The following is a 16,391-nucleotide window of genomic DNA, read 5'->3' as shown; positions in this document are numbered from 1 at the left end:
CTGTTTTCATTAGTGGCAACAATTGGAGCTACATCTGCAGGTGTATGGGAGCTTCTCCTGTTTAAAGCGGCTCAAGTCCTACACCCGTAACACAATGGGCCAAGGCCGTTTAAGCAGCCTAGCTCTGCTGGCCATTGAGAGGACACTGGTCAAGTCACTGGAAAAGACAGCTAGTTGGTATGATTTCCTTGAAAAGGAACAGAGAGGATAATTTACATATACATAAATTGACAATTTATATGATGTAGGCCGAAAATGAGCTTCCCCGCTTTGAAAGCTGAGCAGCCGCCACTGGTAGAGAGGGTTGACCTGCAACCAGAAGGTTGCTAGTTTGATCTCCGGCTCCTACTAGCTGAGTGTCCCTGAGCAAGACACTTAATTACTGCTCCCGACGGGGCTGTCGCCTTGCATGGTTGACTTCGCCGTCGGTGTGTGCATGAACCATTGTAAGTTGCTTTGCATGAAAGTATCTGCTAAATGCCAATAATGTTAAGTGGTGGTTCAGTGCAAATTGTTTGTTTACCGTCGTCTTTCCAACACCTTGAAAAGTATGTAGTGGGTTGTCAGATAGAGAATCCTGTTGTTTGAAAACATGGCAGTGGAATTCATATACTGCAGCAGAACAAAAAGCTAAATAAACACTTGAGGAAGCGATTGCGGCGTCAATAGTTGACGTGCAATATTCAATCTGCTTCAGAGACATTCTTCCATTATAGCCTATATATTTTTACGGTGGTAGATAACAGAAATAAATGTCTCTATGCAGCGGAATCGCATGCACCATTGGTCTGATAGCACTAGCTGCTAGTAAGGGAAATGCACCAAATACAACTTGTATGGTCTCTCTTTGTAGTGCACATAAATGATTGAATCCACAAAGCTGTTAAAAAAAAGTAAAACTTTACCCTTATCAGCAATAAATGGCATTATAGCACATCGCAATGAAAGGTATATTAATTTCCTTTTTTATTTCTTTAATAGTGGAAAACAGAAACAAAAGCTTACAATAAAACGAAAAACTATTCAGAAACATCCCAGACATTCACATTTTAAAATATTTTTTTATGGTATAAATATATAATGCTATTATGTGCACTTGAATGCTGAAACAAACACACGCACGCACACACATACACACGCACACACACACACACACACATACTCAAAGACAGACAAAAATCTTAAATCTTTTTGTAACAAAACAACATCACCATTGCGTGATGATTGCGTGAGAATACAAGTACAATGGATGGTGCCTTCCCTTTCATCCATTGTTTTTTTATGAAATTATATATTGTTTTAATGTATTTATAAGTAAAGTATCATCTTCACAGGCATGTCATCTTCCATAAACACAAGCTCTTTTGCTTGCTGGTCAACATTTTTTGTATGCACAAGGAGTATTGCTGGCCCAGGTTACTGAATATTACATTATCTGTAAAGGCAAACAGTCTTGAGCAGCGTGGAAATAAATTATATGCATCTCTGGTTTAACAGGCATCGGGTTCAAGTCTTATTGATTCACAAAATACATTCTCACAACTGTTGAAAGACATTGGCACAAGGCAAGGAAAAGGTAACAGGGATTATGCATAGCTATGCCACTAAAAGTAGAGTCTTTGGTTCATAATTATGTTGTTTTACAGATATTGAAAGTTGTAGAAAAACACAGATATTTTCCATATAAAAATGCATGGTGTTTAACCACAAGCTTGGATAAGATGTAATTAGTACAAATTGTTAAACAGTGAAAGACTGCTGCAATAACTTAGACAGTTTGATGAACAAACTGCATTTGTACCAAGGATTTTCCTGTGTGTTGGTTTTCAGCTTGATTGCTCTGCTGATCTGCTCTTGTAGACCACACACTTGGTTTAAACAAAGAACACAGTGGGATAAGTGTACTTTGATGACCATGCGTACACACACTCATTAAGCGGATTCAGGTCTCTGCTTGTATTACTCCCCACAATAAAATCTTCACATTACATAAGCGCTACAATATCGAGAAAAAAAAAAAGCGGAATTCTGTTTTCTGTGTAAGGAATACTTTGGTGATTTCAGAAAGACACTAAAAAAATAAAATACAAAGTAAGTACATTATTATTATTTGGTCATGAATGCATCAGCTTAAAGTACTTAAAGTGGAAGCATTGAAGAATTAAAAATGAATGTTCTTTTCCAGTAGCCAGCTGAAAGGATCCATCTTGGCATTGTGTCCCTTTTATAAACGAATGACTTCCACCAACAAGTCTTCTTAAGGCACCTAAAGGCTCCACTCGCCATCCACAATGCAAGAAGAGGACGACATCCACTGATCATCTCAGAGGAGATTTCTCTTGTCCTTTTCCTTTAGGAATTATTTCTTATTTACACACAAGTCAACAGCCATGTGTGTCACTGTCTCCTCAACCGCAACCTCTGACCAGTCCTGTCTCTCCTCCCTCTGTGTCTCGGCAGGTGTTGGTAGCTGAGGGCCTCCTCGGGCCTTTTGAAGTTGTGGATGCTGTACAGGCTAGTGTGTTGATGTCTTCTGGTGAAGGCCCTCTGATAATTTGAGGCTAGAGTAAGAAACATATGAGGAAAAGAGAAACATGAGCAAAATAATTTCTCAACCGCCATATAATGCTGATTCTTTTTTTTTTTTTATAAATTCTGTTCACCTTAGATAGCCTCAAGCCACTCACTACATTTATATTGAGAATTAATGTTTGGGGTGTACTCACGGTTCATGCAGGATATTTGGGGCGTATCCCAGCGTCCGTCCCCACGGCAACGGATGATTGGCACGTGTCTCTGAACGAAGCCGGTCCGGCACTGGTACCTCACAAGGGTGTTGATCTCATAGCGTGGCCGCATCTTGCCGAAGGTATGCGCATTCTCCACTAGAGGGGGCTGACTACAGGCCACTGGGTAACCGAACGTAACATAAGAGAGCGAAAGAAGAGAATGAATATTAAATATCACAGTGCACAGAGCAAGAGCCTGAAAGAAAAACATTTTATAACATTTTAGATAATATAATTCACGATTGGCGTTTCCCTTTGTACCTGTGCCCTTCTTGCAGGTGTAGGTGAGGTGGTAGTTACAAGGGACGTCGTTCCACTGGCCGTCCTCATGCCAGATCATCACCACACAGTCCTCCCCGGTGGAGAAGAAGCTGTCAGGTTGATTGGGCCTCCAGTTCTCATATTGCTGAAAGGAGAAGAGTGCAACGTGTGAGTCTTCCTTGCAGGATGATTTGTTGAATTCATAAACATGTTTCAACAGATTTGTTTCTGGCTAGTTGGCCGGTCATTGCAAAAAGCTATTTAAAACCACGTAGTTATTCAATCTTATTTGATCACATAATATGTTATATTCATAATATAATATATTCATATTCCCCCTCAGTCGAAAGTGGTCTAGGGGCATCACTATGACTATATTTTAAATCTTTGTTTCAATCAATATATTTGATTTCATTAATGTTGTTAATAATAGCGTTATAATAATAGCGTTATAATAATAGGGTTAATCTGATCAATGTGTTGAGTGTGTAGCTGGGGGTTATTTTGAAACATAAAAGGACCTTCCTTATCTTCCATGTAAAACTGGAAGAGTGGATAAGCTTGTGATATCGAACTAGCGCCACTGTCAGGACAGAGGTTAACAAGTCAAAGGCTATAAAGTTAGACCTTATCGCTCTCCCTGGAAGTGGTCCTGGAAAACGAGATATTGCACTGCTGCTCATGGAAATAGGGTTTCCAATCTGTCTGTAGTTACTGTGAAAGGCCACAAGATGGAGCCACAGCATTTGCACACTGGAATCTATCGATGACTCCAATAAATCACCATACCTCTCTTTAACGAAGCACCCATACAAGGGTGTCTTATAAAGAACAACATGAATATAAAAAAGGAGTAAATCTAGTCTGCAAATGCAATCAGGTAGAAATACGCAGAGAGGCTGTTTACTTTTTAAGTCTATATGTTATAGTATGTTATAATTGACATCAGTCATGTCAAGCGCTGTGTCATGACGTCACACATCCTACCATCCCGACACACCCACATTCTATAAGCACAATATCCCAAAAATGTTGATTCGCACAATCCTGCAATAACGTCCACACAGCTGCGGCCCAGTGAGGCTAGCTCCCTCAACATGGACAGTACCTGTGGCCTGTCAACGCCCTCTGGGTTCAAACAGTCCCTTCAAAGCTGCGACCCCCACCCCACACCTCCATCCATGCCTTGAGGTGCTGCTACCCTGTTATTATGCTGAGCAAACCTACTGGCTTCCTGCCCCACTCACTCACATTCATCACACCGGTTACCCATCCCTACCCTCCCCCCACCCCAAGCACACGGTAGACCCTTAATGAACAATCACCCAAAGCAATAATCAGTCCTATGGCCATACTTTGCTAAATCGTGATTCCCACACATTAATGTGTAAGTAGTATGCATATGCAAATACGGTATAACAATGCAGAGAGGTATGACACACACACACACACACACACACACACACACACACAAATACCCACACACATATACACACTGCACGTGCAACAGACGGCTGTGTTGATACATTCATCCTCCACAGCTAGTACTGACTCGCTCTATTCCAGATACCAACTTTGTTCCAATTGTGGTGGTCTACTACAGGATTCGTTTTCTATTTAGAAACACAAGGTGGGGCGACCGACCACCCACCTAGCCCCTACCCCCGGCCCTCCGCAGGGATGTTTCTGTAGAGCTTCCTCTCTCTCCCTGTCTCTCCACAGCCGGGCACAGGTGCTGTCCATCTGTGTGTGTGTGTGTGTGTGTGTGTGTGTGTGTGTGTGTGTGTGTGTGTGTGTGTGTGTGTGTGTGTGTGGGTGGCTGGGTGGCTGGGCTTGGCTGGCTGCCTGCTGGGTTTCCGGATGGGTGTTTGGGCTTGGACGAGCGATACCTGTCCACGCCTGTCATGCGCTCCCCCCGAGACAGTGTCCCTCACACCCTCCCCCACCACCCACCCACCCTCCTCCTCCACTCAAGCCGGAGGGGGGGGGAGGGGGGCTAATGCAATACCAGCGACCCCCCACCTCTCTCTCTATATCTCTCTCTCTCTTCCCTACCCTTCCTTGGGCCATCTAGATGCCTCCTGCCTTATCTCTGTTGTTGTTGGGGGGGGGTGGGGGGGTGGGGGGGCATCTTTGAAGTGAGGACATCACTCTGTAAGACATTGATGTACGTAGCAATTAACCACTTTCCTGTCCAGTGTGTGTGTGAGGAGGGGGAATGGGGTTCCTCAGCCAGAAGCCAAAACAAACAAACACACTCCCACTTAGGCACACCGCAGAACGGCCCATCTCCTGCCCCCGACTATGGGGCGGGGGGGGTGCCTGGTCACTTCATTCCCTCCTTTATCGCACCCCCGGGGGGGGGGGGGGGACCATAAGGGAAATAACATGACCTGTCGTACTGCAGCCGGGGCTCTACAGAGTCGCAGTGGACCACTCGAAATGTTCCTTTGTTCTGTGTCCCACACCCACACACAGACACAGCCACACAGGGCAGGGGGAGAATACGCCGTGCGGAGGCCACCGCCGTTCCCATCCCGACCACATTCGGTCACTTCCATGCGGAGGAGCAACTCCTACCCCGGATGGTGACGCCATCTTGTCATCAACATCACGTCCAAATATTTACAATGACTCGGTGCCATGTTTGTTGAGATAAAATAGTGTGAGAAAAAGAGCCCGGGTACTTACCAGAGGGTTGCCGTCGGTCCAGCGGAAGTCGCTGTCATACATCTTATCGTTCAGGCCGATCCACTGGTAGTCCTGGCCCAGACCTGCGACACAGGGGCAGAGCGAGAGAGAGCTGGGTTAGCACCAGGTTGACGGCTCCCTCTGAGAATTTGCCCTTATTTGGACTTTTTTGGTGAAAGGGAAACATTTGTTTAAAAAAAGAAAGTGTGTGTGGCATTACGAAAATAGAGACTCAATGTGAGACGAAAATGTGACGCCACAAATGTATTATTCGCTTGTTCTTCCGTTGGTACTAATCTCAGCTCATTTTGATAAGACGTTTTATAATTAAGTTCGAATACATTACGAAATACTTGATGTCGAGAAGCCCGGCTTAGCACTGCAGTCTCTTGCATGTATCTAATCTAGTTTATGACACATACACACACACACACACACACACACAGCTTATCTATTTGTTTTCGTCTGTCCGTCAAAGTGATAGACTTACGGTTGACAAACTGCTGCTCCTCGTGGGAAACTATACTGACGAGGTGAGCGCCCTGCATTCTGCACTCGCGCTCCGCTGTGTCCCAGTTCCTCCTCTGGGGAGAGTACTTGTAGCAGTGGCCCTGGAATTTATGCCAGCCATAGCCACATGTTTCAGTGTCTGATGGAGAGAGAGAGAGAGAGAGAGAGAGAGAGAGAGAGAGAGAGAGAGAGAGAGAGAGAGAGAGAGAGAGAGATAGCATCGATTTAGTAATTTAGCAGAAGTCTTTTTTGTAACTTTGGGTAATAAAACAGATCATCAGTTCCTTTGAACAGGGCTATGCTAATACAATGCATAGATAAACACTTCGGTTTTAGGGTTTATTGATCCAACCTTCATCCATGCAAAACTGTTTTTACTCCTAATCTAATCTTTCCAACACCTGAGTATTTTCAACCTTTAGGGCCTCTGCTATCTCTGAGTGAGACTATGTGCCCTGACAAAATATAGAAGGGGAAGAATGTTTGATGGAAGACTTTCTATGGCTCCTAACTGCAGCCATTCAAGGCCTCGAGGGCAGGAACAGAGGAAAGGCAAAAAATAATAATTATGATCACTCATGTTAAGATTGAATCGGATTGGGACATTGAGTCTGATGGAGCCTCTTAATCATTTGTAAGGTCTCTGTGCATGCTTGTGGGTATAGGTATGGCTACATAAAGATGAGGTGACATTTCTATTTAATGTCTGTTTCACTTGATTTGTTTCAAAAACATATTTTTTATCAAGACTCTCCTCAACCCAGCTGCTGACACATGGACCAAACAGACAACGTGGTTCTGATCAGTTCTCCCCTCACGTTCATAACGCTGTATTTCTCTACTAGCAGGATGTTTTGGGGCAACAGCTGGGACTCAGCATACAATGGGGCTGTGGTGTGAATCACTGCTGAGTGATCCCAATAACATCTTGGGCGGGGACACCGGCCTGTCAGGCCAATACGGATGATGACTTGGGCTGAGCAATTAAAAGGTCAAACTATGCTGCATTTGGGACTACATAAATCAAATGACGAGTCGGGGAATCACTCAGACGTTCCTATGGCGCTACTCACAACAGTTCATATATTAAAATGTAGTTGTATAGCAGTTGTAACAGTTGTATTAGTTGTTTTCATTCTATTAAACATTAACATCCTTGCTTGATGAAATAGCCAATGGGATATCTAACACATCCACAGTCAAATGTTTAACGTGTCTAAACATAACCAACTGAATATTTGTGAAGTGTGTAATGTATTGTGTGCTAGGTCTGTCAGCCTGACTCCATCAGTCAATGCTGCCCCAGGCTACCTGTTCAGTAACCCACATATTAATCAGACCTGGCAGCCTGCGGACAAGACCAGGAGACTACTGTTAAAAGCAGCTGCCATGATGAGATGGAGGCGCAGTTTGTGACTCATTTGTGTCTCATTGGCGAGGGTTTACATTAGAAGACAATGTTCTGCTGTTGTGGGAGTCTGAGAAGCTTCACAACCAGACTAAATCATAACTTGTATATGTAAGAGTTATGTCTAACATTGACTATGTTTATTCCCCAAGGGATTTAGGGGATTTCGTTTTTTTGAGATTGAGATTGAGATTGATGAAGGGGTTGAATAAAATCCATACCTCTCACAAAGTTGTCTATATTAAAATGTAATTTCATACATGTGGTCATTGTATACAATTTGAATGCATTAACAACACAATGCTAACTGAGGAAAATATATAAATATTGTGTCATACAGTACTCAAACTAAACTCACCCTCTTCGCAGTTACGGCCAGAATAGCTGGGAAGGCACACACATGTATGCAAGCCAACCCCATCAACACATGTACCTCCGTTACGGCAAGGGTTGGACTGGCATTCATCAATATCTGGAAATAACAGAAAACACTGAAATTAGTAGGCGTATTTGGTGGTATCTCATGATCTGAAAAAAGAAATGCCTTTAAGCGCCTGTTGTGATGAGAAAGGGGACACAGAGAGAATATTTGATGTACCTATTTCACAGTGGACTCCACTGTAACCAGGAGGACAGCTGCATGAAATGGTACCACCAGTCTTGAAGCAGGAACCGCCATTCAAACAAATGTTTTCCACACATGAGTGAATACCTGCGTGGATATAAAACAAACCATCTAAATAAAAAATACATAAAGACATAAACTCAGATCCCTTGGAATAACAAAATCAGTAAATTATTTTTACATACCTGGAATTTCAACAGTCTCACCGATGATGCTGTGGTCTATGTTCAGTCCAGTTTCAGCAGAGTTGCTGGGTTCTTCTCCACTGATCCTAAGTAATCCATCATTGAAGCGAGGTGTCCCATCCCGGTCCCCTGTGTCATTTTCTTTGGAGAATGGCAAAGGTGTGGTATGCAATGATGTAACTATTTCTTCCTGGCTTTGTGTCTTAGCCAGAGGCACGATTGTGGTCGTAGTGGCAGACACTGTGTCTCTGTCAACATTGGTGGTCTCCTCTCTCATAGCTGGCTCTCCAATCATCGGTAAACTCGTAGTAACATCTGCCTTGAATACAGTCTGGATGTCACCGGGGGCGGCTGAGGACTTTTCTCCAGTAGATTCTTTACTGGCCTCCACAGCAGGCACTTTGGTTATTATCATAGAGGGCGGGCTAGTGATGGCAGCCGATAGCTCAGTTTTGACTTCAACCTTGTCACTCTCCAGATCCACCGCAGTGCTTGTTGTCAGGCCCTCTGCTGTGCTGCTACTGCTTTCTGACACATGTTCAGAGGTCAGTGTGGATGCCAGCGCAGGCACAACAGGGGTACTCCCTGCTATTATGGACGATTGAGAAGTGCTTCCCTCATAGCCACTTTCACTGCCTGCTGAGATAAAAGACTGGCTCTGAGTAGTTTGTGGCAGAGCTGAGGGAGTGCTGATGGACACGCGTGATCCGCTTGGAGGTGCTCCTGGGTAAATCGGAACCGATTCAACCTTGGAGCGGTCTGGTGCTTCATAATCTACTGGGGTGCCATAATCCGGATCTGTGGTATTTGAACTGGCTTCTTCTAGAGGTTCAATTGTCCAAATGTCCTTTGAAGTTGACACATCTACAGGGGTAGCAGTTGAATCTGAGCTCTGGGTTGTCTTCTGAATTGGCAATAAGGGGCTGGTTGTGCTTAGTAATGCATCCTCAGAGGAATGATCGGTGTAAGGCACATGGGTTAAGCTGTCCTCAGATCTGGCCTGTTCAAATGATTCTGCAGGGGTTGTCAGATGTTGTAAAGGAGAAATTGTTGTGACAAACTGAATTTTGACATCAGGCTGTGATGTAGCAACTGTCAAATGTATGCTGGCCAATGGTTCAATATCTTCTTTGGTCCGATTGGGAGCCACGGCCAAGGTTGGGATTGGGGTGACTACTGTTTTCGTCTGAGATGTAAAACTTTCCTCTTCTGAGCTTGTAGAAGTTTCCTCAATGTGTGGCACATGAGGAGTTTGCCCTGTGCTTGTCACCATTTCATGTTCTTCCATCAACATCGGAGGTGATAGTGTGGACATCTCTCTGATGAAGATAACAGGTGTCCCATCACCTGAGGCTTCTGATTCAGAAACTACTGAAATGGGGGCTGCTGTTGGGTTCTCTGTGTGGCCAAGTGTTGATAAGTTATCCTGTGATGTAACCGGAATCAATGTAACTTCCTTGAAACTCAGAGTGGACTCCTCAGAATGTGTCTTGCCGCTTTCAGTTATGGCTTCAAGCACAGCGGGCCATGTGCTGTTGTAATCAACAACTTCATCGACACTAAAGAAAGGGGTTATCGGGTCTTTGGTTGATGCTGCAGTTTCACCAGATGTATTTTCAACACCATCCTGTTTTTCAGGGATGCTTCCTGCGGAAGTTGAAACTTCTAGGTTAGCAGTTGACTGGCTGGATGAATCATCTAACAAAGAGTTATCAGTTGTTGATGCAGTGGCAGCCTTTTCAGTAGCAGGGGAGGTGGTCCTCTCACTGGAGACCATGGCGATTGTTGTAGACGCTACTGTTTCCACTGAGCTGACAGCCACTGAGGAATGATGTATAAACGTAATCTCCGACCTGGCCTGCTGGTAAGTTTGTGCCGAGGACGTTACTTCTGGTACCGGCACAAAAGTGGTGACAAAGTGAACTTTGTCCACAGGTGTTGATGACGTTGCGATGGCAGAGGAAGGTACTGAGACCCATTGTTGAGACGAATCTTTATGAAGTTCCATTGAAGAAACTGATTCTTCAGTTGATTCCTTAGTAGCTTCATCTCTCTCTGCTTCAGTCAGTGTTTTCTCTGTGGTGTTCAGTGAGGACATAGAGGTGGATGAAGTATTTCCATCTATTCTAGTTTTCGGTGGTAATGTGGAGATGTTGTTTATGGCAGTGGTTGTATCCATTGTCTTGTCACTGGAGCCCTCAACATCAATGATATTTGCCGCTGATGGCTGTTTAGTAACTTGGGGTGAAGTTGTAATGTTTGTGGAAGACAGTTCATCAACATTTACTGAATATGTGTACACTGTGGAAGTCTCTGAAAATGATTTTGTGGCTAAGGTATTTGAGGACTCATCAACTGAGCTACTCCTCTCAGTAAGTCTTGGACTTGATGTGATAACTGCTTTTTGGGTGCTATAATGAGACACATGCCCCACACTTTGCTTTTCTGTGTCCTCTTGAGCTGAAATAGTGGGGATTGGCTCTTTTTCCACCATTGCTGTTGCATTGGCCATTGTACTAGGAGGGGTTTGTTCAGCTGAGTCTTCTTTGCTGGTCACATCTGTGCCAGAGGAAATGATGGGTTCCTCAGTGGCATGAAGGGAGGCAGTAGGGACTGTCTCTTCTGTGTTGCTATCTTTTAAGGGTTTGATTGTGCTGTACAAAGAAGGGTCCTCTGTAAACATAGCTGTGCTTGGCTGACCAGAGCTTTCCTCTGTTGTGATATCTGATATTGAGGAAAGGGTTCCTTGTTCTGCTTTCACTGTGGCAGAAGGCTCACCAGTAATATCTGATACAGAAACAGTTGGGGTCTCAGTACTGAACAGTGAAGAAGCGGTAGCCTTTACATTTGCTGTTACTTCTCCTTTAAGCATTGCTGTTGTCACAATTTCAGCTGATTCGTTTACGGCTTGAGAAGAAGGCAAAGTGGATGTGATTTCTGTGGTAGACCCACTGTCCTTATCGTTAATGCTGTCAGTTGTAGAATATGCATCCATCCGTTGAGTGGTTGGGTCGGCACTTGCAGCGGGGAAAGTGCTATATGGCACAGTAAATAATTTGGATTCCCCCGTGCTCTGTGGCACAAATGTCACCGTCTCAGCGCTGGATGACTCACTAGAACTACTAGAGCTGCCTTCTTCTTCATCTGTTGGGACAATTTTGATGTCTGCAGAGCTGCTTGTTGACTCTGAACGATGAGAGGAATTTTCAGACGATTCTGATGTTGAATCAAGGGTGGCTGGAGTGGATTCGGAAATTACCTCACCACTTCCAGAACCTTTTATCTCTTCTGTCCCATCCAGCATGGGTGTCATCGTAACTTCTGGGACACGTCCTTCTTCCTCAGTCTGAATGGTGGGAACCACAGAAAAAGTGTCTGCATCGATGATAGTACCATCTTTGTTAATAAGCCCAGGGTCTGGGCTTCCATGTTTCATGCCATCTGTCACTGTTGAGATAATTGTATCCTCATCTGTGGCTTCCTCTGTGAATATGCGAGTGGTGCTGGCTGATGGTTTGGTCCCATGCAGAACCATTGTAGGGGTCTGTTCACTTAGTTCAGCTTTGGTTTGGCTGCTTGTGGGACTAATAATCATAATCTGTTGGTCTGTCACAGAATGGTAAACGATAGAGGGGAAAGTGGTTGAAATGGATGGGGATTCACTACTGGAGCTTGACTTGGTGGTGTCACTTGAAGTGTGATCACTGACTAACTTCAAAGTTGCATTGGGCATCATAGTTGGATGGGAATAGTCTCTTGTTTGCTCAGCTAAAGTATTACTTTCGTCCATGCGGCTATGACTTGGCGTCTGTGTTGTTTCAGAACTCATGGTGCTTTGTGTGGCTAGGATAATCTCCCTTTCTTTTGAGGTAGCTATCTCATCAGAGACTGGTGTAACTGAAACAAAATACTCTGTTTCCCCTGTGGCTTCTGATGGAATCGAAGTGAATACCCCAGGCGTATGGAAACTGGAACTTTCTTCTTCCATCAAAGTAATGGTTAGGGTGGATTTCGATGTATCGGTCAACAAAGGCCCTAATGAGACAGGATGGGATAATGTCATATTTGAAGGGGCTGTGGTTGGTTCTTTAGTGCTGGAGAGGGAAGAAGCTGCTGTTACATCCGATTTTAAAATGGACCCTGTTGTTGTTTCATGTGACGACATTATTTCTTTTGGTATACCTGTGCTGAACATTGATGAGACATCTGTTAATCGGTCCCCTGAACCATCTGATTCTGTGTCGGTTTTTGCCGTTGTTATAGAAACTGTCTCATCAGTACTTGTAATTGTTTCTGGGAAGGTTGCATCGATATGCTCATTTGTAACCAAGACTCCTGTGGTAGACTCGGTTGTGTAGACAGTTGAATCTGTTACATTGGAGGGCTGAATGAAAAAATCCTGTGTGTGGTCAGCTGTGCTTCCATCCGGTGACAAAGAGATAGTGACAGTTAAAGTCTCTGTGCTTGTAATGTGTTGAGATTGGGTTGATGATTCTGAATCCATGGTTGGCTGTTTGCTCAAATAGGTTGAAGTTGCAAAACTTGGTACTGCTGAAGTGCTCTGCTCATCCATCTCACTCTTATCTGGGGCAGAAGTGAATTCCGGTAGTTCATAACCTGATCCATCAGTGCTCCCCAGATCTTCATCCACATATGAGTCACCAGAACTCTCCATGTCAATGAATGTTGAAGTTCCTCTTGTGGGATAACCACGGGATTGCAGAGTTGTTGATGGAGACAATGTAGAAACTGTGTTTTCCATTGAGGTTTCTTCCTTTGTAGCTTCTGAAGGTGTTTCTATTGGACTTTCTTCTGTTGACTGTATTGTAGATGCAGAGACACTGGTTGCAGTGGACATATATGTTGGCAACAAAGTTGCTATAGTGCTAGATGTGTCATCGACCGATGATATATCTGTACTTCTCTGATCTGTTTGCTCACTTGAGATGGCGGTAGCTTTTTCAGTGGAAAAGGAGGGAGATGCAGAAGTGCTAGATATTGTAACAGTAGCTGCTTGTTTTCCTGGCTCCTTTGTACTCGACACAGAAGTTGATGTGATAGTAACAGTCTCTTGTGTGGACACATTCGATGTTTCAACCCGTGAGCTCTCTTCAAGCGTTGAGGATGAAACTGAACTATCTTCTGGTGCAACAGAGCCCGTCTTTGATTGACTTGTTGGTGTCTCAGTGCTGTACAGAGAGGAGGCTGGATGTGGTGTTGTTCTTGAACTATCACTTGTTTCATGGGATTCTTTTGTGACTGATGGATTCTTTGTGCTGAACATAGATGTTGATTTTGCAGAATCTGTTACAATGTCTTTGGTAGACCCATCAGATACAAGTTCACCAGAGCCTTCCTCTATTGTTGCGAGAATTGATCTAGCCTCTGCCGCTATAGATGTTTGATCTTTAGAAACACTTTCTTTGGTTTCTGTTGTAAATGCTGGTTTCTCTGTACTATAGAGCGAGGAAGGTGCAGACAAGGTTGATCTTAAATCATCAATAGCTTTATCTGATGCTGTTGTCACTGCAGGTTTCTCTGTGCTAAACAAAGAAGAAGCGGTGGTTGATATAATTAACGATTCATCAGTAAACATAGTCGAAGCCACGTCCCCTGAAGCTTCTGCTCTAGTAGAAGTAGATACTGCTGCTGTGTCCAGCTCTGTGCTTGATACAGAAAGGGAAGGGGAATATTCCAGGATAGAGGGTTCTTTGGATGGCTCGGTTGATGCCAAACTTGATGCCAAGCTGATTATGGAAGTTGTCTTTGTGACATCTGAGACAACATATGTTGATGGCATCACTGTCTGATCTGAAATATCCACTACATTTTCAGATGACACTGTGGACGGTCCCTCTGTGCTTGCCAGGGGAGATACAGTTGTAACAGCAGACGTCTGAGAGAAAATGTCAGGAGCTTCATCACCTGAACCACCATCATCTATAGATGGTAGACCAGAACTCATCTCTGTCTTCTCTGTGACAATGGAGACTGATGTCTGGGATGTCTGAACTGTGACTGCACTCTCCTGTTCTTCAGAGGGTAACATGGTTGGTTTCTCAGTACTCAACAAAGAGGAGGATGTGCCAGCTGAGGTCTCACTGCCTTGAGATATATCTGTACTTGTCTGTTCTGGTTGCTCACTTGAGATGACGGTAGCTTTTTCAGTGGAATAGGAGGGAGAAGCAGAAGTGGTAGATATTGTATCAGCAGCTGCTTCTTTTTCTGGCTCCTTTGTACTCAACACAGAGGATGATGTGATAGTAACAGTCTTTTGTGTGGACGCATCAAATGTTTGAACATCTGAGCCCTCTTCAAGGGCTGACGAGGAAACTGAACTATCTTCTGGTGTAGCAGAGTCTGTCTTTGATTGACTTGTGGGTGTCTTAGTGCTGTACAAAGAGGAGGCCGGATATGATGTTTTATTTGAACTGTCAGTTGTTTCATGGTATTCTGTTGTCACTGATGGTTTCTTTGTATTGAACGTTGATGTTGATGATTCTGTTTCAGTCTCTTTGGTTGGAACATCAGATATAAGTTCACCGGAGCCCTCCTCTGTTGAAAATTCCAATACAGTTTCTGATGACACTGTGGATGGCCCCTCTGCGCTTGCCAGGGAAGATACAGTTGTAACAGCAGACATCTGAGAGAACATGTCAGGAGCTTCATCACCTGAACCACCTTCATCTATAGATGTTAGACAATTGTCAGTTGTTTCATGGGATTCTGCTGTCACTGATGGTTTCTTTGTGCTGAATATAGATGTTGATGAATCTGTTACAGTCTCTTTAGACCCATCAGATATAAATTCACCGGAGCCTTCCTCTGTTGTTGCAAGAATTGAACTTGCCTCTGCCACAACAGTTGTTTGATCTTTAGAGACTCTTTCTTGCGATTCTGTTGTGACTACTGGTTTCTCTGTACTATAGAGTGAGGAAGGTGCAGACAAGGTTGATTTTAAAGCGTCAATAGCTTTATCTGATGCTGTTGTCACTGCTGGTTTCTCTGTACTGAACGAAGAGGAAAAGGTACTTGATATAATTAACGTTTCATCAGTCAATATCGTAGAAGTCAGGTCCACTGGAAATTCTGTTTCAGAAGTAGTAGATACTGCTGCTGTGTCCGACTCTGTGCTTGATCCAGAAAAGGAAGGGGAAGATTCCAGCATGCCAGGTTCTTTGCTAACACTATAATCCAAGATCTCATCACTAAACTCTGTGGATGGCTTGGTTGATGATAAACCTTGAGAGTTGGTAATGGAACTTGTCTTTGTGACATCTGAGATGACGTATGTTGATGGCATCACTGTCTGATCTGAAATATCCACTACAGTTTCCGGTGACACTGTGGATGGCCCCTCTGTGCTTGCCAGGGAAGATAGAGTTGTAACAGCAGATGTCTGAGAGAACATGTCAGGAGCTTCATCACCTGAACCACCTTCATCTATAGATGTTAGACCAGAACTCATCTCTATCTTCTCTGTGATAAGCGAGACTGATGACTTTTCTGTCTTAACTGTGACTGCACTCTCCTGTTCTTCAGAGGGTAATGTGGTTGGTTTCTCAGTACTTAATAAAGAGGAAGATGTGCTAGCTAAGGTTTCACTGCCTTGAGACATATCTGTACTTGTCTGTTCTGGTTCCTCACTTGAGAAGGCAGAAGCTTTTCCAGTGGAAAAGGAAGGAGATGCAGAAGTGGTTGATATTGTAACAGCAGCGGCTTCTTCTTCTGGTCCCTTTGTACTTAGCACAGATGATGATTTGATAGTAACAGTCACTTGTGTGGACAGATTAGATGTTTGGAACCCTGAGCTCTCTCCAACGGTTGAAGATGAAACTGAACCATCTTCTGGTGCAACAGAGCCTGCCTTTGATTGACTAGTGGGTGTATCAGTGCTGTACAGAGACGAAGCTGGATATGCT

General features: G+C 44.0%; 1 protein-coding gene across 1 annotated transcript; it reads right to left on the bottom strand.

Moving 5' to 3' along the window:
• Positions 1–2,357: 2,357 nt before the first annotated feature.
• Positions 2,358–16,387, bottom strand: LOC311376796 (uncharacterized protein; the record flags this gene model as incomplete). Its single annotated transcript, XM_084491263.1, has 9 exons — positions 2,358–2,561; positions 2,727–2,909; positions 3,051–3,195; positions 5,742–5,824; positions 6,232–6,390; positions 8,018–8,131; positions 8,258–8,371; positions 8,470–14,931; positions 15,172–16,387. Coding segments are annotated over 9 exons (8,640 nt in total), but the record flags the coding sequence as incomplete, so codon positions are not given.
• Between the last annotated feature and the right edge of the window lie 4 nt (positions 16,388–16,391).

This window comes from Micromesistius poutassou (assembly GCF_964030765.1).
Source record: "Micromesistius poutassou genome assembly, contig: SCAFFOLD_5381, whole genome shotgun sequence".
Taxonomy (NCBI): domain Eukaryota; kingdom Metazoa; phylum Chordata; class Actinopteri; order Gadiformes; family Gadidae; genus Micromesistius; species Micromesistius poutassou.
The sequence above is the reverse complement of the archived record's forward strand: the minus strand, read 5'-3'. Positions and strand labels throughout refer to the sequence as shown.